The 23,588-nt window shown below is 31.5% G+C and overlaps 2 protein-coding genes and 1 long non-coding RNA gene across 3 annotated transcripts; 1 reads left to right on the plus strand and 2 right to left on the minus strand.

Annotated features, from left to right (window-relative positions):
• Positions 1-5,126: 5,126 nt before the first annotated feature.
• LOC128295124 (uncharacterized) lies at positions 5,127-6,745 on the minus strand. Its single transcript, XR_008285442.1, has 3 exons — positions 6,667-6,745; positions 6,105-6,187; positions 5,127-5,416 (listed from the first exon to the last, which is right to left on the minus strand). It is a non-coding gene; the product is annotated as an uncharacterized LOC128295124 (long non-coding RNA).
• A 938-nt stretch (positions 6,746-7,683) lies between these two features.
• On the plus strand, positions 7,684-8,524 carry LOC108481106 (uncharacterized). The gene has a single exon (XM_017784278.2). The coding sequence runs from the start codon at positions 7,864-7,866 to the stop codon at positions 8,437-8,439; it is 576 nt and encodes a 191-aa protein (XP_017639767.1). The 5' UTR covers positions 7,684-7,863; the 3' UTR covers positions 8,440-8,524.
• A 13,782-nt stretch (positions 8,525-22,306) lies between these two features.
• Positions 22,307-23,588, minus strand: LOC108471379 (uncharacterized). The gene has a single exon (XM_017773009.2). The coding sequence runs from the start codon at positions 23,493-23,495 to the stop codon at positions 22,599-22,601; it is 897 nt and encodes a 298-aa protein (XP_017628498.2). The 5' UTR covers positions 23,496-23,588; the 3' UTR covers positions 22,307-22,598.

The following is a 23,588-nucleotide window of genomic DNA, read 5'->3' on the forward strand; positions in this document are numbered from 1 at the left end:
TTTAATCCTGGATTTTATTATTCATGATATTAGTTTTCCATTCACATCCGAAACTTAATATGTATATACATATAAAAGGAATGAAGAAGATGGGATTGCTTATACTGCTGCTCTCTGTTAAGCTCAGAGCTTTCTTGCCAAAACCCTACCTCACTCTAGCTATACAACACTGCCTTTGTCATTTAAATCAATCTGTATAATAAATGCTATCATGATAAATATTTATAATAAAAATGAAGTTGCAAAATAATGATGCTATTGTATTCTGATGTAGGTTGACAGACAAGCATATGTCTTATATATACATTTTGATAGTCCATTAATATGCATGTTGCTAATTTTAACTCTAATGTTTCAATGAAGAACAAAACGTTACAAATAGAAGTCCACCCAAGCGATTGCCAATGCCAGTGAAGCTAGGTGATAAACAAAAATCACAACAGTAAACAGGCGTGGCGTTGGTGGCAGAGGAAGAGGCGCAGGTGACAGAGGCAGAGTTGTGTTTGTCGGAGGGGGCATGAATCATTCCCGTGGCTCTAATGGTGCGGGTAGCACCCTCCATTTTGGCCTTCTTTGCCTATCTCTTTTTCCTATATTTCTAAATATCTAATTTAGGATCATATTTTCTAAATATCATATTAGGTTACATTAAGATTGTATTATAGTGGTGATCCTCCTTTGGTAGGGTGTGATTCAACTATCGATCATAAATTTCATTTGCAGATAGATTTTTAAGGTGAATGGCAATATATATATATATATATATATATATATATATATATATATAGAAGGAATTTTAGATGAATAATTAATTTCTCTTTAAATTCTAACTCTAAAAATTTGTTATTTTCTTTTATTTTTTAGTAGGAGATTAGTATTAGTATATTTGCAATTGTTTTTTTTTTCAATTATAATTAAAAATCTCATTTAATTTTTATGTTTTAATATTTATTAATTTTAAAAATCTAATGACAAAATTATTTATTAAAATATGTCTATTTAAGTTTAAATATCTCACCATCTGTAAGTGATGAAGTCTTTAGAACAAATTTTAGGTGACCTTTTATCACCCACAAAGTGTCACGGGTTATGGATCAAAACCTATGACTAATGTAAAAAGATCGTTTCATTGAGGCCAATTGATTAAATAGGACTCATTCGACCAACTTGAACTGTCCTGATTCGTGGAACATGTGGAAAAGTCTATCTACTTGAAGCTTTGGGGCCTAGTGAAGCACTTAAGGAAAATTAGGGTTGCTATGGTAAATATGAAAACTAATCTTAGAAGATTTGTAATATTAGAAGATTTGATTTTGTAGCCTTAGAGGATTGTGTAAATCCCTTAAGAATCTCAATTGTAGATTGACTTTAATCTAGACCGTAGATGTAAAATAAATTGTATCGTTAGATCTGGAGGAGTTCAATCTTCCCCCTCATTTGTAATCATCCCATTGTATCCCCTTGATAGTAATTGAATACTATTGAGAGCATTTACTCAAACACTTGGTATGCTATTGCTTTCCTATAGTTTTTTCTGTTCTCTCGTTACTTTTTTGTCTTTAAGGTGCTTCTACTTTATTTTTGGTGCATTGAAAAATTTTTCTTGATAATTATCATCTTTTGAGAGAAAGGTCAACTTAGGTAGATTCGAAGCTAAGGAATCGCCTAAGGTCACACGGATTGTGAGCTTAAAGTTCTAGCCCTGTGACAGTTGGTATCCAAGATAAAGTTTGAAGGCGCCTATTAAGATAACGAAAGAAGTAGACGATCAGATTGAGCCAATAAAGACTCGTAGGAGGGTCAGAAATACTAGCTAATCAAGGGATATGATGTTGGCTTCAGAAAATTGAGTGGTTAATCTAGAGGAATCCATGGGGGATGTAAGGGAGGCACTCGAGGTAATTGAGGGACGCACTGCAGAGTTGGACTTGATGGAAGAGCAACTAAGGGAATTTGTGTTCGAGTCTTTAGATTCCAGTGTAGAAGGAATGTGAGGGGTGTTCAATTACACAACGGATAAGCTGACAATAAGGAACAATGCTCTCGAGGCTACGGTGGTGGCTCTGGAGGAAACTAAAGCCATGAAGAAGACTTTGAACATGAGAATTGAGGAGCTTGAGGGAGAGCTCGTTGTGTGTAGAGCCACTGTAGGTAAATAGCTATTGGGTGCAATACTAAACCCCGATATAGATATCCCCAAACCAGAAAAGTTTAAACGGCAAGGTCCACGAAGGAAGTGGGCAACTTCTTGTAGGAAATGGAATAATATTTTCATGCTATGGGCATCAAGGATGAAGACGCTAAGGTAAATACTACTACTAGATATTTTATTGATTTCGCTCTTCTATGGTGGCATTATAGGTTCACTGATGAGAGATGAAGCGATACCACTATTGAGACTTGGATGGAGTTTTAGGATGAATTTAGAAAATAGTTTTGCCTACAATATGTCAATGAGGAGGCTCAAGATAAGTTGCACCTGCTTATGCAATAATGCACTGTTCGAGAGTTTATTGAGTTGTTACTCCAAATCTTTGATTTGAGTGAGAATGAGCCATTCTACTGGTTCAAGGATGAGTTTTGAAGCCTTGGGCGAAACAAGAGCTATGTTGGCTAGGGGTCAAAGAGTTTACCAAAGCCATGGTCAAGGAAGAGTCTTTTGTCGAGCTTGGTCCAAGAAAAAACAAGTTTCAATCTTCTAAGCCCAATAAGATAGGTAATGGTAGGAGAGACCATAAGGAAAAATAAGATAAAAATGGTGATGGTGAAAATGATAAGAATGGTGGCAATGGGAAACCACCTAATGGGAATATTGCTTCTGTCTTAAGATTAAGAAGATTGATTGGATTTCAAAGACACTTTGAGAGGCTTAGTGTTTATAGCCATAGATTGCTCACTTTGTCCCCCTTTGTGAGTTTCTTCTTATTGTCCTTTTTCGGATCTTGGAATGAAGGCTCTAGATTTCCAGAAATTGCCTTACTCAACTTCTTATCACGAGATTGAGTGGCTAACTCTTCAAAGGCCTTTGGCTTAATGCCTTGAAGACTGTAGCGTAATCGCTGTTCATTTCATGGATGCACATGTCGAGGGCTAAAGATTCTGACAATCTTTCCTTGGAGTTCAAATTTAGATTCCTCCAACTATGGATGTAGTCAATGATTGGTTCATATTTCTACTGTTGTGCCCTAGTAAGTTCGATCATGCTTACAATGCGACGAGTGCTGTAGAATCTGTTGAGAAATTCACATTTAAGTTGTTCCCAATTGTTAATTATTCTAGGATCAAGGTCAGTGTATCAGTCGAAGACATTTCCTTTTAGTGACCAGACCAATTGTTTCACCATGAGATCACTACTAGTTCCAGCATTATTGCAAATCTCCACAAAATGAGGACATGATGGCATGGATGTAACTACCCAAAAGTCAGTGGTAACGGAAAGTATGGTTACAGGACTCCGTTTTCGTAAAATTGACTCGTAAATATTTTTATTAAATATTTTCAAAGATATCTTAGAAGTGAATTGAATTTTCGGATAGGTAAATTTGATGAAATAGTGTTTAATTTGAGTACAATGACTAAATAGTATAAATTAATAAAGTAAGATTTTTAAAGAAATTATAAATAGAAATTGAATATCTAGGACTCGTAAAATAAATAGATCATTATTGATATGTTTTAATGATGGCTGGTTATGTTTTGTAGTATATGTAATATATATTATGTTATAATACTTAGTTATAATAATGAGTAAATGAAATAAAAATAAAATGAAAACAAGTAACATAGCGAGGAGAAAGAGGAACAGTTTAGCATTTTTCCATTTTCTTGTATGTCAAAGATGGGAAGAAGAACTTGGGAGAAACAACTTAAGGTTTTGATTTTTTAAGGTTGAATTGGTTAGTCAATTTAGTCCATTTTCTTGTAATTTTTATGTTTTTGGGATCCCGATATTATGAGTTAGATAACCCATGTCCTATTTTTTAGTACTGCTTAAGATTTTAGATGTTACCATTTTTGAATAGTTAAAACTTTAGGGGTTAATTTGATAGATTTTTAGATTAGAAGTGAAAAATGACTAGATTGTGAAATTAATTGTTGATTTTGGGGAATAAGGACCAAATTGTAAAAATTTTGAAATTTAGGTGTAGAAAAAAGAAATAGAGAGTTAAATTTGACTTACAGTGAAACTGGCATAAAAATTTGAGGTTAAATGTGGAAGTTAGGCTAGTCCCGATTTTAGGGACTAAATTGATTAAAGTGAAAAAGTTATATAAATTAGCAATTGAATGTGAAATTGTTTGTGTATTAATGAATTGTATTGTTTGTTTAATTTTGTAGCTAAGGTCGACCCGGATTCCTCGAAAAAGAAAGGAAAAGATAAGGTCATCGACGAATAGCTCGGAGTTTACAGTTCGTATTTCTATAATTCAAACTATTTAAAATGTTGCTTTTGTATATTGCATCATTTGGTAAGTATATATATATATATATATATATATATATTGAGATGTGAATTTGAATTGGAATGAGATGATTGAATGATTATTAATGAAAAGGTGTTAAATTACATAGTTTTAAAGATATTGTATTGTAAAGCCCCCTTTACCCGAGACCGTCGCCGGAGTCGAGCACGAGGCATTACTAAACTTATTTGAGCACTTAAACAAATTCAAACAATTTATATCACACTTTCCAGACAAGCTGTCCAACTGCGTTACAGATGCAAAAAAAATCATATCTCGAGTTACAAAACTCGAAATCTAAATCCGTAAATTTTTCCCAAATCTAGGCTCATATATCTACTTACTAATTTTTTCTAGAATTTTGGTTGGGCCAATTAGTACAGTTTATTAGTTGAAGTCTCCCTGTTTCAGGGTTCGGCTGCTCTGACCCCTGTTCACTACGAACCAAATTTCTCCATGTACAGAATTCAAATAACCAAGACGTTTATTTCTATTAAAAATAGACTCAATAAGGAATCCATACATATATAGTATGACTCCTAATTAATTTTTTATAATTTTTAATGATTTTTACAAATCAGAACAGGGGAGTTCAAAATCACTCTGACCTTGTCTCACAAAAATTCAAATATCTCCTGATATGAAAGCCTTTTGCTTACACCGTTTCTTCTATGTGAAACTAGATTCAATAAGATTTAATTTCATATTTTATTCAACCTATAATTATATTTTTATGATTTATGGTGAATTTTCAAACTCAGACTACTGCTACTAACCAAAAACTATTTTAGTACAAAATGTTGTTAACTAGTTTATAACATCTTTACTTCATTTCATTTAAACTCTATACATGCCATATAAATCTTCAAATATAAAACAAAAGCTACCGGAATTGATCTGGATAGTGTACTTTGTTGTGTTGATCCGATCTACCCACTTCACTTCAAGTCAATCTACATAAAAATATTAAACACACACAAGTAAGCTTATTGAAGCTTAGTAAGTTCATAGGTTAAAAGTAATGCTTACCAAACATAATATTTCCAAACAATACCAAAACACTTACTAAAGTTTCCTGCGATTCACAACCATTGTTATAGTAATTCACATAGTTGAGCTCAACAAGAATAACTACTCAATCTCTTCCATTTGGATCACTTCTCTTTTATTTATTATAATCAAATTAGGAAACGGCTTACGAAATTGAGTACGTCGTTGCTCAATGCCACGATTCACAACTCAGTATGGTTTTCCTCATTGAAATACCATACCTACATTTTCAACTCGGTATGGGAAATGCCATACCTACATTTCTTAACTCAAGTATGGATTTGATAATACCATACCTACATTTCACATTTCAGTATGGATAATACCATACCTACATTTCACAACTCAGTATGGATGATACCATACCTACATTTCACACTTTGCCATGGAACAACCATGGTCTTATCCGTCAATTCATCACACGTCACGATACGAACGTACTCAATCCTGCATTTTTTCTAATTTGCATTTCCACATTTATTCTTTCATTAACAAAATCTACACAATCCCACAATAAATTCGTATATAATAACACATTATAAACTTCAATCATTCACAAATAAACATCTAAATTCAGCCATATGAACTTACCCGGCTAATTTGTAGAAGATATTGAAATTTAGGCACTATTCCGCAACTTTTTTCTTTTCCTCGTTCTTCTTTGGATTCTTGATCTATAATATAAAATATTTCTACTCATTAGCATTTATTTGATTTCTATTTCACTTCACAATTTATGCTGTTCAAATTTCGAAATTGCACTTTTACCCCAAAATTTACAGTTTTCACAATTTAGTCCCTATTCAATTCACCCATCAATTGAACTAATTTTTCTCAATTAACACTTTATTTTATCATTATAAACTATTTCAAAACCTTTTATATTCTGAATTTCAACAGCAACCTTCAATTCACAACTTTTTCAGAATTAGGTCTTAAATATCATTTCCTATCAAAATCACTTAATAAAACCACCTTAATATGAAATTAGAACTTAAATTTCATAATAATTCATCATAAAATTCCCTTATCCATCCAGGGTAACTTCCAATTTCACCCATAAAATCAAAAACTAATGAATTCTACAAGTGGACCTAATTGTAAAAGTCATAAAACATAAAAATTATCAAGAAAAAGTAAGAATTAGACTCACATGATGTAAAAATATGAAAAACAAGCTTTCTCCAGACCTTCTATGGCGTTTTGGCTGAGAAAATATGAAGAAATGTCTAGATTTTTCAATTACATCATTATTTAACTATTAACTTTTATCTATTTTCAATTTTGCCCTTTGTTCACATTGTTTTCTTGCTTATTTCATACCCAAACCGTCCAGCCATTAACCTTTGGGTCTAATTGCTCTTTAAATCCATCTTTTTAAATACTTAAGCTATTTACTCACAATTTAACAAATTTTGTGCTATTTTCAATTTAATCCTTTTTAATTAATTAGCCATCCAAACGTTAAAATTTTCTAACGAAACTTTAATACTAACTCAATGACACTCCATAAATATTTATAAAAATATTTATAGCTCGATTTTCAACTTTGAGGTCTCGATACCTCATTTTTGACCCGTTTGACCTAATAAATTCTTTTAATTCACTAATTTCACCATTTCACAAATTCTTCTAAATTCTTACTTGACTCATAAATATTAAATTACTATCTTGTTCAATCTTATTTGTCGAATTTAGTGATCTCAAATCACCATTTCCGACACCACTGAAAATTAGGCCGTTACATGTATAATGTGATATTAGTTACACACTTCATAACACGACTGTGTGTCTTCTTGATTTTATGTGTAGATTTTTCCACACGGCATCAGGCTATTATATGGCAGTATGACCTTAATTCGAGTACACACAGTTGGCGACATGACTGTGTGACTTTATTTTGAATATTTATACGGGCGGACACATTGATTGGAACACGACCGTGTGATCCATATTTCAATTTGTACACGATTTGACCACATGACCATATTTTTGAGCCACATAGTTTAAACTCTATCACACGGCCTGACCACATGACAAATTCAATTAAAATTTATGAATAAATAATGTTGTAGCATTTTCCAAAATTTCTATCAATAACAAAAAAAATTATATATAAATTTAGTAAATATTTAGATTTACTACTAATAAATTAAATTTAAATTACAAAAGATTCAATTAAAAACTCCAAGATCGATGAGGTAATTGCGGAACTTGATTCCGTCTCCTCATGAAAATCCAAAACCCTGATAAATAAGAAAAGCCAGCCAACCTTTGTGTGGATAATTACGTCATTTCACCTCACGCCTATCCATCGCCCTGTACCTTCCCCAATCTCTCACTCCATTCAATGGACCTTGCGCCAAAACCCACGGCTAACAAGGTAAATTGGAGTTGGACCTCCGCGTTAATCGGCGCAGCCTCGGCCACGGCGGCCGCCGCTCTCATCAGTGCCAAACCCAAAGACCCAACTTTCCACCTCATCTCCATCAAACTCACTTCCTTCAAGATCAACCTCTCCAACATCAACGCCGACCTAACCCTCACTGTCCACGTCACCAACCCCAACATCACCCCCATCCATTACTCTTCCACCACGATGTCCATCTTCTACGACGGCTCCTTCCTTGGGGAAGCTCATGTCAAAGCCGGGTCCCAACCGCCCCGCTCTTGCCGGGTCTTGGAGCTACCGGCTCGTCTGGACGGGATAGAGTTGGCTCACCATGCGGGTAAGTTTTTCGCGGACGTGGCCAAAAGAGAGATGGCGCTGGATGCTAAGGTGGAGATTAGCGGCACCGCTAAGATGCTATGGTGGGAACATAGGTTTAAAGTCCACGTGGAGTGTCATGTTACCGTTGATCCGGTTTTCCTTGATGTGATTGATCAAGAAAATGAATCCCAATTGGAGCTTTTCCTTGCTTCGTAGTTAATTGCTGTATATGCTCTAACTTACAATGGATGTACAACTATGTCTCTGCTTTTGATTTATGGTAATAAAAAGTTTACATCAAGTTGTTGACTTGTCATATTCAAGCATGGATAAGCTCTATTGTCGAAGCATATCTTTTGAAAATAACCCAACTTTGGGTGGAGAATCAAATGTATAAGCTTCATAATCATTGCCATCTGTGTGGTGTAAAAATCCCCTTGTTTATCAAGTACTTAAAATCATACATATGTAGCAGGGGAGCTATGATGTTATATTTAATGTTGGAGTTGCATTTGATTAGGCTTTGTGAGATTGGGAAGTACTGAAAAGAAAGAAAAATGGTGTTAGTTTCAAAATTCACATGTCGAAGGTGGAGATTAAGATGAGTAAGCTTTTGGGGTAACATTTCAACCTTTTTTTTTTTTAACTATACATGTTTTGGTATGGTATCCGCAATTAAATTGATAGTGAAAAATTTTATTCTAATTGTTATAATAAAACATTTAGTCCTTAATACTTACATATCTTATTAATTTGATCTCAATTTTAAATAATTTAATAAATTTAACCCTTCATATTTATAAATTTTATAATTTTAATTTTAAATTTTTAATAAAAATTTCAGCTTTTAAAAAGAGACACTCTACATCAATAAATTTGTAAACCACCACCCAACCAAAAAAAAAAACTTGTCCAATAAAACAAATGGTAAGAGGCACTATATTGATATCAAAGTAACCCAAAAAACATTTTTTTAATTTACAATGCTCAAAACTCACAATTTTAGATATTAACTTTTTTTTTATCATTTAACCCATATGATTCGTAAGCAATACAAGGGATATCTCAAGAAAACAAAACATCCTTTTATATCCCATACAATAAAATATACTAATGCAATGCATGGGCTAAATATGCGACTATTAATTAAAATATATTTAATCATTTTGTAATTTATACATATGGTTTTTAAGTGTTTTTTAGGATAATTACATTAGTAGCCATCTAACTATTAGTAAATTAAAAATAATTTAAAATTTTAATTGAATACTTGAATTTAAATTTAAACTATGTAAACAAAATATTTTTAAAATAGATTAATAAAAAATAAACTTTTAAAAAACTTAAAACAGTTTCTAAAAAAATAAACAAATTTTATAAAGAGTTTTATAAAAAATTTATTACAAATAGATTTCATAAATAAAAAATTAATAGATTTTATAAACGTTTTTTCATATATATTTAATCTAGGAAAATATATATATCATATACAATAATGATTTAATACATTAATTTTATTAAATAAGATATTGAATTACAAAATATATAAAATGATTTAAACTTAAATATAATATCAATTATAAAATTTATACAAAATCATAAAATTATATTTTTAATTGATTTATACAATCAAATTCGTGAATCAATTAATCATATATCCAACTACTAGGATAAATTGCACAAGCTAGATGTGTGTGTGTGTTTTTTTTTTTTTTTGGGGTGTGGTTTACAAATTTATAGACGGAATGTCTTTGTTTTAAAAGTTGAAAGTTTTAGTTAGGAAGTTTGAGGATCAAGTTGATAGAATTTATTAATAAAAAGGTTAAATTTATTGAATTATTTAGAATTAAAATTAAATTGATAAAATATGTAAATATTGAGGATTAAATGTGTTATTATACCAATTAAAAAATTTATTATCAATTTAATGATGGATGATAAAAATATAAACGAATTCAAATGTTAATATCAAAATTGTTGGATCACCGTTTGTTTAGTAGAAAAAAAGACGGTAATATCACATGATGAAGATCTCAAGTTCTTTCATATGTCATCTTCTTTCTTCTTCTTCTTTTTTCCTTAAATTTTGATCTTGCAAATTTCTACCTATAATTAATACTGTCTTTTCTATATAGTATTATTAAATTTTATTGCTATTTAAAGAAAGCAAGAAAATTGATAAAAATAATCGCTCATCTATAAAAATATCATGGAGGTACTTATATTATAAGTCGGATTATATTTTGTCCTATTTACTAAAATAAATAAATAAATTAGCCACTGTACGTTAGATCAAAGAATAAATTTATCCTTCTGTTAAGAATTTCATCTATTTTCATTTATAAAAACTAGCCTCAGTACGTCAGTATGAGGTATAAGTGGCACGACACATGTCACTCTTTGGTTATTCTGTCAGTCATGCCAGTTATTAACAATAGAAATAGATGAAAATTTTAACAAAATGACCAATTTGCTTTTTGATCTAATGTACAAGGACATTTTTTTTTTCGAGTAGAAGAAGCAAAATGCAATATGACACTTAGGAGGTGTTTGGTTCGTTGAATGTAACATTACGATATGTTACATTTTGGAATGAGATTATGGTGTTTGAATTTCAAAATTTCGGCTATCTCGTATTACACTCTGTCATCTTATTACGGTCCATTCCTTAAGTAATCTTAGATTATGAGTGTAATATTAAATTTTAGACCAATTTTCCCTTTGTTTTTTTTTATCATTCTAAACAATTTAATTTTTTTTCTTAAATAAAGTTTAGGACTAATTAAAAACAAAAAAATATATTTTTTCTTAATAGTGAACAAGGCTTTTTTTTTTTTAACATCAATCTCATTATAAGTTTTTATCATATCTACTTTTTTTTTATACAATGGCTAGAACTACCTATGACCCCTCCTCAACTCTTAAATAGGGAGGATAATGCGTTTTATCGCACTCGAACCCACGTCATCCTGCACTGGCAACAATGCCAATACTAATCGAGTTAAGACTCAATCGGTAATAGTGAACAAGTAGATATCATACAATACAATTTTAATCATTATATTCATTTAATAATTTATTTATTAATATATTAATTATGATTGGTGTTGCAATCATTTTTCATAAATTATTATAATTATGATTTATAAATTTATTGCAACGTAATATATTTATTTATTAATATATATATATATATATAAATAAAAAAGATTGTAACAATTTATCAAAAAATTTGGAAATTGAGACTAAAAATTAAAGAAATTAAACTTATTTTTTAAAATAAATCTATAACAATGACAATTAAATAAAATGTACTTATAGATAATCTTACATTTCATTAACCAAACACTTAAATAATACATTCTAGCCGAATAAACAAAACAAGATAATCTCATATTCCTCTTGTAATGTTGCATTCCCAGAATTTTATTATGAAATGTAATTTAAAATTCGGTAAAGTAAACACCCTTTAATACAAACACCTCCATAGTAATTTTACCCACATATGTGAGATGCACGAGGGATTGTAAATATGAAGATGCCAAGCCAAATCTAACTTGAGAAAAGCAAAGTCAGATTGGGAATGTCTACGTCAAATGAAAAAGGAATCTAGAGTTTTCTTTGCCCTAATCATAAATGCTATCATTGCACTGTAAAATGGAACATTCATTCAAAGGGGGTGAACCAACAATCCATTCTCATATCAATTCCATGTGATATTTAATTTATTTTATGTTTTCCAGTTAATTACATCGTTTATTTGAATCCTCCTCATATGTCAGTCCAACCAAATTTTTGACCCTCCAAAACTTAAAATAATAGTTCCTAAGATGAATGAAAATTTGTAAGTGCTAACATTGAATCAAGAGATTTTTAATGGATTATTGTTCATTTTTTTCCCTAAATGCTGTTATTTTTTTTAATTATTTTTCAAATGTGTTCTTTTAAAATGTCAAACGCATGGGATATGATGACATTATCCTACAACAATCATTAGTGCTAAAGTCCAGACTATTAGATCACATCCCAAACTTAGGCTCTAACTGATTTTTGAAAAAAATTATTTTTAATTTTATTTTAAAAATTAAAAATATATTTATAAATTAAAATAAATTTTTTTCGATAATGAGAACACTTTTGCTAACTATTTTCTATAATCGAGATACGAAAAATAAAATAAAAAGTTTCCGTTTATATAAATTCGGGTATTAGATTTAATATTTAAAAATTGTTAGAAATTTTTATGTATATTTATATGAGTTTGAACTAGAATTAATTTATTTAAAGTTAAAATTTATTGTTTTCATCATTTTAGTTTTACAAAGCTTTTTAGTGAGAACAATGAATATAATTTTTACATATTTTTATTTTTAAAAATCAATTTTAAAATTTTCAACCAATGTTTTATTCAATATTTTCTGTTTTTCAAGAAAATGACAACTTCAATTTCTTAAAACCAAATGAAACCTTAGAGCTGTACTAATCACTAGCAAAAGAGAAAAAAAAAAAACAATTAATTGCTTACCCGACTTAAATTTGTTGGTCCTTAATGCATTTAGGAATTACCTTAGCCTCTCATATCAAAATTAAGTTAAGCAGTTTCAAAATTTTAAGTTATCTCTTATAATTGATAGCTTCGATGTGTAAACATTTCAAATTTAGTAATTAAGTTGAGCAACATTACAATGAGGTAAATGTTGTAAAAATAAAAAAAGGCATAATTTTTTTAAAATATCCTCAATATTTATAGGTTTTTGGGTTTGAGCCCTTAACATCTTTTTTTTAGATTGACACTTTCAACGTCCTGATTTTTCAGAAATCAACTCAATTTTAATGATAAACGTGAGTTGACCATAAGTCAAACTGTAGGTCAATTAAGTAGCCTATGTGGCATGCTACATAAGCACGAAGTGATGTCATTTAGAAACAAAATTGTTTAACATTTTTTTTTGCTTCAATCTTCTTAAGCTTCCCCTCATACTTCTCTTTCAAGCATAAATCCACCAATTCAATCACTTCCTTCAATGTCTTCGAAACAACCTGCAATTGTTCCTTACAAAGAGCATTTTTCGAAAAGTAAAGATGGGTCAACAAGTTCGATAAGCACAAAGGGATCCATTCCAGTTCCAAAATTATCATCTTCCACCTACTGAGAAACCCTTTCACTTCCATTGTCTTATCAACTGCCATCGGAACAAGCTTTTTATGCGTGCAACTATCTTTCATCCTATTGACAAAATTTGAAGAAAAGAAAGAAAACCTAGAATAAACCTAACCATTAACAATCCACATAGATCATAATCACAGCAATGCAACAAAGGCATGAAACTAGAAATTAAAAAAAAAGTACTGACCTTATCCATGAAAAAAGGGCCAACCCATTTGAGAAAAACAACAACCAATAACCTTAGAAAGGTAAGTAAAATTCTCAACTTCTCCTCCCTCATCATCATTATTATCATCATTGAAAGTCATTGAACTTTCAGAACAAGAACCCAAATTTCCTCTGTTTGTTTCCTGAGAAAATTAGAGAAGGTGAAGCAATAAATAGATAGATGAATTGAAAAGCAAATAAGGGTATCAAATATATTGAGAGCAAGCAACTTTAAACCAAACGAAGCAACGTTTGATTTTTCTAGTTTTTTATTAATTTAAAAGAAAACTAAAACCCTAAAAGGGGTTAGAACAATTAGTCCTCATTTAGCTTTTTACAACAGTGAAGAGTGAAAGGGAAGGGAAAGGTGATGGGGGTTGGAACAGTAATGAGTGAGAGGGAAGGGGGCAGCGATAGGGGTTGGACACAATGGCGACAGTAGTTAGAGGGTAAGAGAGAAAGAGGAGAAGAAAGAAGAAGATTGAAACAAAATGAAAAAAAAAATGTTAACAATTTGTTTATAGATGAAGTGACCTCGTGCTTATGTGACACGCCACATAGACTACTTAGTTGACCTACGGTTTGATTGGCGGTCAACTCACATCTTCTGTTAAAATTGAGCTGATTTCTAAAAAATCATAACGTTGAAGGTGTCAATCAAAAAAAAAAAAAAAGAAAAGGTTAAGGGCTCAAACCCAAAAACATTAAGGGTATTTTCGATAATTATGCCAAATAAAAAGTCCTATAAGCTTGCCGTTCAATCTTTCTCCAGTAATGTAGGATAAAACTTAGTTAAAGATCAATAAAACTTCATTTGGCTTGTAAAATTGGCTCAAGCTAAAGTATGTATAAAAGTTTGATTTAGGCTGAAATCTTAAGCACTAGTTACTCATGGATGAATATCAACTAAAGGTGTTATTCTCCAACTTCCTTAAATTAAGTACTCAATTCATTTTCGACTCCAACATTTTTTCACTCACTTTATCTCTCCAACCTTCAAAATAAAGCATGATATACAAACGAAACAACTAAAATTAATTTTCAAAAGAAAATAACTAAATAAAAGAAACATTCATCTAAAGACACAATGAAACACTTTACTTTTGATTTTCTAATTAATAATAATATGTGCTTTCACTTCTATTTCTCTTTTATTTTGTACTTTTCTTCTTTTTCCTCTTTTGATGGAATGAATATACATAATCAAATGAAATAAAATAGAAAAAATTACAAAGGAAAAGTAAAAAAATCATGTTTTATCATCTCACACACACAAAAAAAAATCCATATTCATGTCTCTAGCTATTCCAATTGATACTTAAAGCTAAAATAATGAATCTATTCAAGCACTGAATACTTAAAGTGAAAAAACAAGGGACTAAGAAGGGTTAGGCACAAAGCCTTAATTCACCTAGGTTATAAATCAAACATTTAAACAAATAGGTGATTAAACAAAGAAAAGGGCCTATAAATGTTCAAATCATGAGCATTGTGCATATTTATATATGCAACGTTAGCTTGAAATCTCAAATGATCCAAAGATAGCTTAAATCATTCCTTCCACTAAATTTCACCTCAAGATAGATTCTAAGTTCAATTTTAATGCCATTTACACTCATGTAATCAATCTCTAGTTAACTACTAATTCGAATTATGTAACGCCCCAAATTTCTGTAATTTCGGCTTTTGTGATTGTTGAACATGGAAATATCGAAACTTTTGTTTTGATTCTTTTTGGTATATATATATATGGTTTAAGAGGTTATGTGTTTTGGGGTGTGTTTGGGAGGTCCCAAGTTCAAGTTTTAACTTGGGCTAAATTTTGGGTTTATTTGAGTAAAGCCTGACTGTAGGTCAGTGGGCTTATAAGGAATTGATGGTAAAAACCTAACAGAATGAGCCTGTTAGTCAAGTGGTTAAAATGTGTATTGGTGTGTTGGAGGTCTAGAGTTCGATTCCCTGCAGTAGCGATGGGATTATTTTTGCTGCAAGTTTCAGTAAAGTGTTGGGTTTTATTAAAATTCTGAGTTGAGGGTTTTAACAAAAATTAGAGGTTTTCTTATTTCCTTCTTTTTGGCAAAATATTTTCTCTGCCGTTCTTCCTCTTCCAAACCCTAGTTTCTAAACTTTTCTTCTTCTTTTTCCCTTCATTTCCATTTTTCTTCTCATTCGTTTTCTTCTTTTTCGATTAGTTGTAGCATGTTGCTAGTGATTTCGTTGGTTCGGTAAGTTTGGTTTTTAATAAAAGTTAAGGGATTTCCTTGGAGATTTTTTAAGAAGGATTTTGGTTGCTGTTTAGGGAATATTCTAAGGTCTGTGGATAATTAATCGAGCTCTTAACAGTGAGGAATCATCGTTATTCGTTGAAGGTAAGTAGATCTCTCATTTCGAGATTTGCCTATTCTTAATAATCTGAATTAAGAGACTGATTTTGGGCTCTGTATTGTTGATTTTAGGCTTTGGAGTGCTCGTAGTTAGATTAGCAGCGAAAATAAACCAGGTGTGTACTCTGATTACGCAGAAAATGAGTTTCGACGAAAGCCGAAAAGTGGCCTGTCGACACCACACGGGCGTGTGGTCTGCCCATGTGGTAGCCTGCGTCGCGATACACGGGCGTGTCACTGACGAGCCAGGCCGTGCAAGCGCCACACGAGCACGACAGACACGGGCATGTGATGGCTTGTAGGCCGTGTGCAAGGCACGTGCTCAGGAAAATAGGCTGTGTGGGCTACACAGACGTGTGGACCCACACAGGTGAACCACACAGGCGTGTGGAAATTTGGGCCAGGCTGTGTGATCCACATGGGCAAGACCAATTTGGGCCGTGTGACCTACACAAGCGTGTGGGCCCACACGAGCAAGGCACACGGGCGTGTGAGCCCCTTTAATCTGAAATGTTCTGTAAGGTTGCACAGGTCGCCCAAGTCGATTGTGACCTGTAGTAGGGTCGGTAATCTTTATCTAGAATCTTAACTCTGTGATGTATGGGTATGCATGATATACTTAGCATGATTATCTGATCTGTTCTGTTCTGTAAATAAATGTATGATTTGTTTGTCTGCATTATAGCATGCCATGCTTGGATGATGCATTGCATCAGGGTGGGTTTGACGAAGTGAAGGGAGTACCTGAAGGCCTTCATAAGCCCGTTATCTGGCAGCTAAGCTGCATACTTATGATATGTGTTGCGATGCGGTACTTTATAGTGTGTAGGGTTGGATGGGTCGATTATATCCCCATATACGATGTGAAGGGATGGGTGGGTCGATTTTATCCCCACATGGTGTATTGGGTTGGACAGAGATGGTGTGTAAGGTTGGTGAGCATGATATTTCTGATATCTAATCTGTTATGCATGAGATATCTGTATGGCTGAGGCCGAATAACTGTATTCTGTTATCTGTTTGTATGCATGTTGTTTATGGGGATGTACACACTGAGTTGCGAAAACTCACACCTTTATTTATTTATCTGTTCAGGTAAATCCCCAGCAGTAGATGGATTGGTGTAACAGAGGGCTCGATGGTGACCACTGGTAAACATTTACGGATTTTTGAGTAACACTTTATTTTGTCTGCTTTATTTAAATATTTATTTTGGGTTTATTTTGGGGATTTTAAATTGTTAAATTATTGATTTATGAATTAATGATGTTTTAGCTGCAGTGTTAATGAAATGTTTTCACTTAATATTTGGAATAGAGATTTCACGACTTAAGTAAAGATAACAAATTGGACGACTTTTAACTTGCTAAGGTTTTTTCTAAAAAGCACTCACATATGATGCCGCCAGATTCGGCCATAGCGACTAGGCCGGGTTTGGGGGTATTACAAAATAAGTGCTCAAAGTTTTAGGGCAATCAATTTTAGAAAAATAACATTAAAACTTGAATTATGCAAAACTATCTCTTAATATTAAAACATGGCATGGTGTATCATCATCGAATTAAAACTAGTAGATCTCTCTTTTTTCTTACCTATTTTTCTTTTATTCACTAAAAATATCCTAACCTTAAACAATCAAAAGCGAATGAAAATAACAAAAAAAAAAGACACTTGAAAACAAGCAACTTAAGGAATTAAAAACAATGAAAGTGTGCTTCTTTTCCCAAACTTAAAATCACATTGCTCTCAATGTGAGAAAGGCATGATCGATACAACAAAATAAAAAATAAAATAATAAAAAGGAATTAAAAGTATGATAGGTAAAGAAAGAAAACTCATTTAATAATTAGTTACGGTGTTATTTGTTGGATCTAATGCCCTAACTGTAATATTTTTATCTATTTACACTTGTAATTTTTTCGAAGAGATTGGTTAATAAAATTATTCATGAATTACATTAATATCCTTATATTGTCCCCATATGGTTTTTACATGTAAAGCAAAATAAAGGAAAATATTGGCTCACTGGCTATCTAATGTTTAAACTAATACAAAGCGGTATTACGTGGTCGGGTCGTAATACAAAAAGACAACTTATTTTAGTAAATGAACCTAAACATGTCCTTATATTAGTAGACAAACCTACACATGTCCTTAGTCTAATTGAAAATGAGTAAACTGATTGAAAGATTAATATGTCGTCTATCAAGTCCAATTGGAGAGATACCTTGTCTTAAGCATCAGAGTGGATAACTCCCAAAAGACAGATACATAGATGTGACTGATTGGAATAACAGTATATTGGATTGGACCCAAGAAGAATAGATTATGAATCCGTTTATGGATTTATTCACTTGTGATATTCAAATTGTGACTTACCTTAATCTTGAGTGGATAATGGACTATGTATGCGTGACTCGTATACTTTAATGTAAGTAAAAGCCTAAGTTCAAATAGATAAGAAATTGAAAGTTGGTGTATTGGGTATACGACTTCTACAGTATATAGCATCATTCAAAATAGCGAAATTCATAGCCCAAGACACGGGTAAATAATTTTCTTCCATTGGCATTACATGATAGATGAAAAGTAAACATGGTATGGGTCATTCGGCTTTGTAATGGATGACTTGATTACTATTTGATAGTAATTGACTTTTTATTAAGAAAGATGTTGATTACCATGAGATAAAATAGGATCCATATAGGTAGAACGGATTTATCTCAAAGAGATTAAGGATATCCTATGAGGGTAACATACTTATGATAAGGTTATTGGATGAACATTGATTAGTAGTATGTCATTAGGGAGAGCTCAGTTACAATACTATAGTGGAATGACTTCGTAACTAAATGAGCTTATAATTTATAGGAGAAAAGTTGGAACTTAATTATAAATCATTTGAACCCTAATCACATATGTACAACCAGTCTCTTCGCTAGCTCGTTGAAACTAGAAATGAATTGCATGTTGGATCAAATGTACAAAAATAGATAGAAATTGTAAAGTTAGAAAAATGAGAAACATTTGGAAATGAATGTGATTTTCTCTAAATGGAAATGACCTGAAAAATTAATTTATGATTTTTCAAATTATTAATTAAATAATTGAAGTTTGAAAATGGAATTAAATTAATTGGTCATTGTGAATCCATTGCATGTATAAATATTAAAAATATCTTCTTATAGATTCTTTTATAGTAAAGTTATCATGATTTTAATGGAATTAGAATCAGGTTGAGAAAATTATTTAATTGGAAAATTAATTTTATTTTGAGAAATAGAAAAAATGTATTGGGTAGGGTTGAATTATAAAATGCTGGTTAAAATTTCTTTAAGTACTTATAATTGGAAATAATATGGGAGAGGCCTAAAAGCCCCCATGTTAATACTAGGGATGACAAACCCTAGTATAATTAACTAGGGTTGCCGCCTCTAATTCTAGTTAGACTAGGATTTTGTTTCTTTATTGAAATAGATTTTTACTAATTCAACAACGCTTTCACTTGTTCTCTCTATAAATAGATGGCACTGGTAAGACTAAACATATAACTTTGAGATATTGTTATTCTACCGGAAAATAGTGAGAATTTTTTTTCTAAGTATAAATTCTACTTTTTGGAATAACAATCCTACCAGTTTAAATTAAAGTGAGATTTATTTTCCCGCTAAAAGTAAAGTAAATAATTTCTGGTTTTTTGTTTGATTTGAATTCGTTCGAGCCCACACTAGAAATAGTTTGTGGTACTTGAATAACATAGAATGTCATTTGGTTGAAAGCCGAGAAGAATAAGGATCCTTCTAGCCAAAAACACATGTTCGATTTCTATAAAGGTTTATTGTTATAAAATCACAACTGGATCGGTTTTCAAAATTTTAATTTTCTGTTATGCAAGAAAATAATTTTCGAACCAATTTTTTTTTCCAACATCATTCTTATCTAGAAGCAAGCAACTATTAAGCCTAAATGGTGACGAATTTAGAGTGGAGTAGTCTACCATATCATTATTTGCAAGTTGAGACATGCGTTGATTTTGAGTCGGTAGTGTTTTAAAATCGTGTAACATGTATAAAGATAAGATCTGCAAATGTTGCTATATCCTAGTTACATATGATGGAACACACTGACATTGTCATCGTGGTAAGTGAGCTTGTTGAACTACTCCTTCATTTGGACCAAGTATTATGTCACCCAAGAAGCCTAAGAAGATAAGTAGGGCGAGCTCTTTAGCAATTGTTGCAATATAACATGTTGTTAGACTTGCTAAAAAAAATGAGGATTTAGAGTATGACAGATAATTATAATAATGTGGTTGTTGGTCTTGTTGAGGAAGTCACAAATATAGGTGAAGGTTTTAGTGTTATGATAGCTTATTTTGTTTTTCCTTTGGTTGTTCTGGTGACTTCTAACAATGAAGAGGGGAAATATTGTTCTTTAATCTTAAGGAGGGGAAGGCCCTCTTTACCTACCCCCTTATCTTTTCAAAGTAACGATTATTGCAATAGAAGAAATTAGGGAACACATTGTCATAGAGGTTTTGGTCATGTTGGTGATGTTGGGCACGCATAGTTGGCTTCATTTTTGTGCTCTCTAAGGATATCTTGATATGATAAAGCCATGAATTCTTATTTGAGTGCTTATAGACGAGACTAATTATTGATGCCAAATTTGTTGAGGGGTTTGTGAATGGTTCACACCATGGTAGTGCCATGAGCCACTACTAATGTTTATGAAGAGTGGAGAGGAGTCGAGACTTGGGCAAAATATTAATATATGAGAAGAGCTTGTAGTCTTCTTGATGATTAGAGGAGCTTATTCAAAGGAAAAGGAACTTGATGTAGGTCATTTTACATGATTACCTTATAATAAGGCTAAATTTCTCCTAGAATAAAAAAAAAAAAAACTTCTTTTAAGATGCGACTAGAAGTGATATGATTTGATTGGTCTTGGAGTTTTAAGGTGTGACGTAATGTGACTATAATTATTTAAAGGTTAAAAAGGTGAGGTCATGTGAAGATGACCTTGTCTTAAGCAAGCTTCATCAAGCTAATTGAATTTAATTGCGAGGTGAGCTTTATGCATTGTAGGGATCAATTGTTGGGTATAATTATTTTTATTAAATAGGTTTAGTAGTTAAAGTATCAAACTTATTATTAATTTTGAAAGCATAATAATTATGATTACAATCGATTAAAAGAGACAAATAAACAAAAAAGGGACAATTTATAAATGTAGAGAAGGTTAATATATATTTTGCCCTCTATACTAATCCAAAAGTGCCTAGTTAGTATCTAAATTTTTTCAAAACATAGTTGGCGCTTGAACTTTTATTTCATCACTCGGGTTCGAATATCAACACTAACACCATTAATTTGTGCTGATGCGGCACTAATAGCCAATTCGATGGTAACAAGTGGTAGCATCTTAACATGCCATGTGGCAAATATAAATAAAAATAAAAATATTTAAAAATATATAAATTAATAAAAAATATAAATTCTTTTGACATTAAAAATAAACTTGAACAAATGTTTATCCGGATTCATTCTAATATGTTTTCGAGTAAGTTTATATATTTTTAATTCTTTTTACAAAATATTAGTTTTTAGGTTATTATTATTTTGAAAAATATATAAAATATGCATTTATACAAGTAGAATTAAAAATATATAAAAAATATATAAAATATAAATTTATAAAAATATAAAGTAAGTAGAATTAAAAATATATAAAAAATATAATATTTTGAAAGAAAAATATAATATATACATTTATAAAAAATAAAAAATATAAATATAAAGAAATAAAAATTATAAAAATATAAAATTATTAAAAACACGTTTTGTCTAGTTTTACCTTTTGTTGAGTTTCATTCTTGGTTTGAATTTTTATTATTAATTTAAAATTTTCAAAATTGTATATATTTTAATTCCAAAACAAAAAGTAAATAACATGATATTTTATAAAGAATATATAAACTTATTAAAAACACATTTGAAATGAATAAAAGCAAATGAATGTCTAAATTTGGATGTAATTAGATAGCTATTTGTTCAGATAAAAAAATTATATTTTTATTAATTTATATACATTTTAAAGATTTTATTAATTTTTATTTATGTGGTATGTTTAGAGATTTTTATGAGTCAATCTGTAAAAGTAAGAATTTCGATGCGAAGTGTATAATCATGAGTGTTGAACTGTAAATTCAGAAATAATATATGATGGATATTTAGGGGTGATGAGGGATGATTTAAAATGGTAAAATTAGAGTTGATTTCAAGTAAATATCCTGGAATAAATTGAATACAGAGTGGGTAATTGCTTTTGTGGTTAAACCATTTCAAAATTCCGAAATTTATCCAATTGAAGTAGAATTATGAGTGAAGACATTGTTGAGGCAGTGAACCCAAACGTAATTAATTAAGAAAAAGAAATTTATTTGCAAATCTACTTAATTGTTGATTTGCAATACTCCTTGATGACTAAAAGACACCAATTTCTTTTTCTTTTTCTCCCCTATATTTTATAACATTTGCATGAAAATCTGCTAAATAAACTTCATTTGTTGATTGTAACTTTTTTTTTTTTTTTTGGTTACCGGTGATTGTAATTATTTATGAAACTTGTTCACTATCTTCTTCATCAATATCACCATTTATCATTTCATCTTCTAAATCATCATCATCCTCAAAATCTTCATCTTCCAAAACTTGTTCATCATTAGGCTGCACAAATTGCAGCTTCAAACGCCCATCTTCCCTACACGCATGCAAGAATTCTTGCGTGGGGATCCTCACCTGTTTCAGCACAAATCTGCCATCTTGCCTGTAAGATTTAAAGCAAAACCATGGCTTCCCACTTTTCCCAATACATGAAATCGGCGGTGGAAATCCTCCTCCACTACTTGCTCTTGACCTCTTCATTTCACCAATCTGATTCTCCATTGTTGAATGCTTTGTTGTTGGTGATGGTGCTTTCGTCTTTTTGCTTTCCCAGTCTTGGTTCATCTCATTGTTCACCTCTTCAACACCATAGGAGCTCTCAAATCCAAGCTCTTCAGTACACAGCTGGAGGCTCTCAGGGTTCAACGAGAAGCTATCACTCTTCTTATGGCAATTAGAACTGTTTTCACCATTTCCATGGGAATAAACACCAATACTCCTGGAGACCTTCAATGTAGGAAAGGAAGAGGTAGTAGAAGAAGAGTGGGAAATACTTAAATTTTCCTGGAAATGAAGTTCACCAAAGAATTCAGTGAAAGAAGGTTTTTGGTCAAGGGGTTTAATCCCAGGCTTCCATGAAGAAGAAGAAGAAAGGGATTCAAGCAAAGTAGGGTTTTCAGGTAATGGGTTTTCAAAGATGTGTTTAATGCTTCCACAGGCAGCCATGGATGGGCTTTCCAGTGTTGTTTTCTCTAAAGCAAAGAAGAAAATACAAAGGGATTCGAAGTTGATTGAGGGCTTAAAGTAAAAGGGGGGAGAGGTAGAGAGGAAGGACACGAGAAACGACATGGGGTTGATTGAAAAAGATTAAAAAGGGAGGGTCAAGGTGCTATTAATTTGAGGGAAAGTTGAGTTTGGTACCTCTTCTAGTGGAGTGGATCA

Source organism: Gossypium arboreum, chromosome 7 (assembly GCF_025698485.1).
Source record: "Gossypium arboreum isolate Shixiya-1 chromosome 7, ASM2569848v2, whole genome shotgun sequence".
In the NCBI taxonomy this organism is placed as follows: Eukaryota; Viridiplantae; Streptophyta; class Magnoliopsida; order Malvales; family Malvaceae; genus Gossypium; species Gossypium arboreum.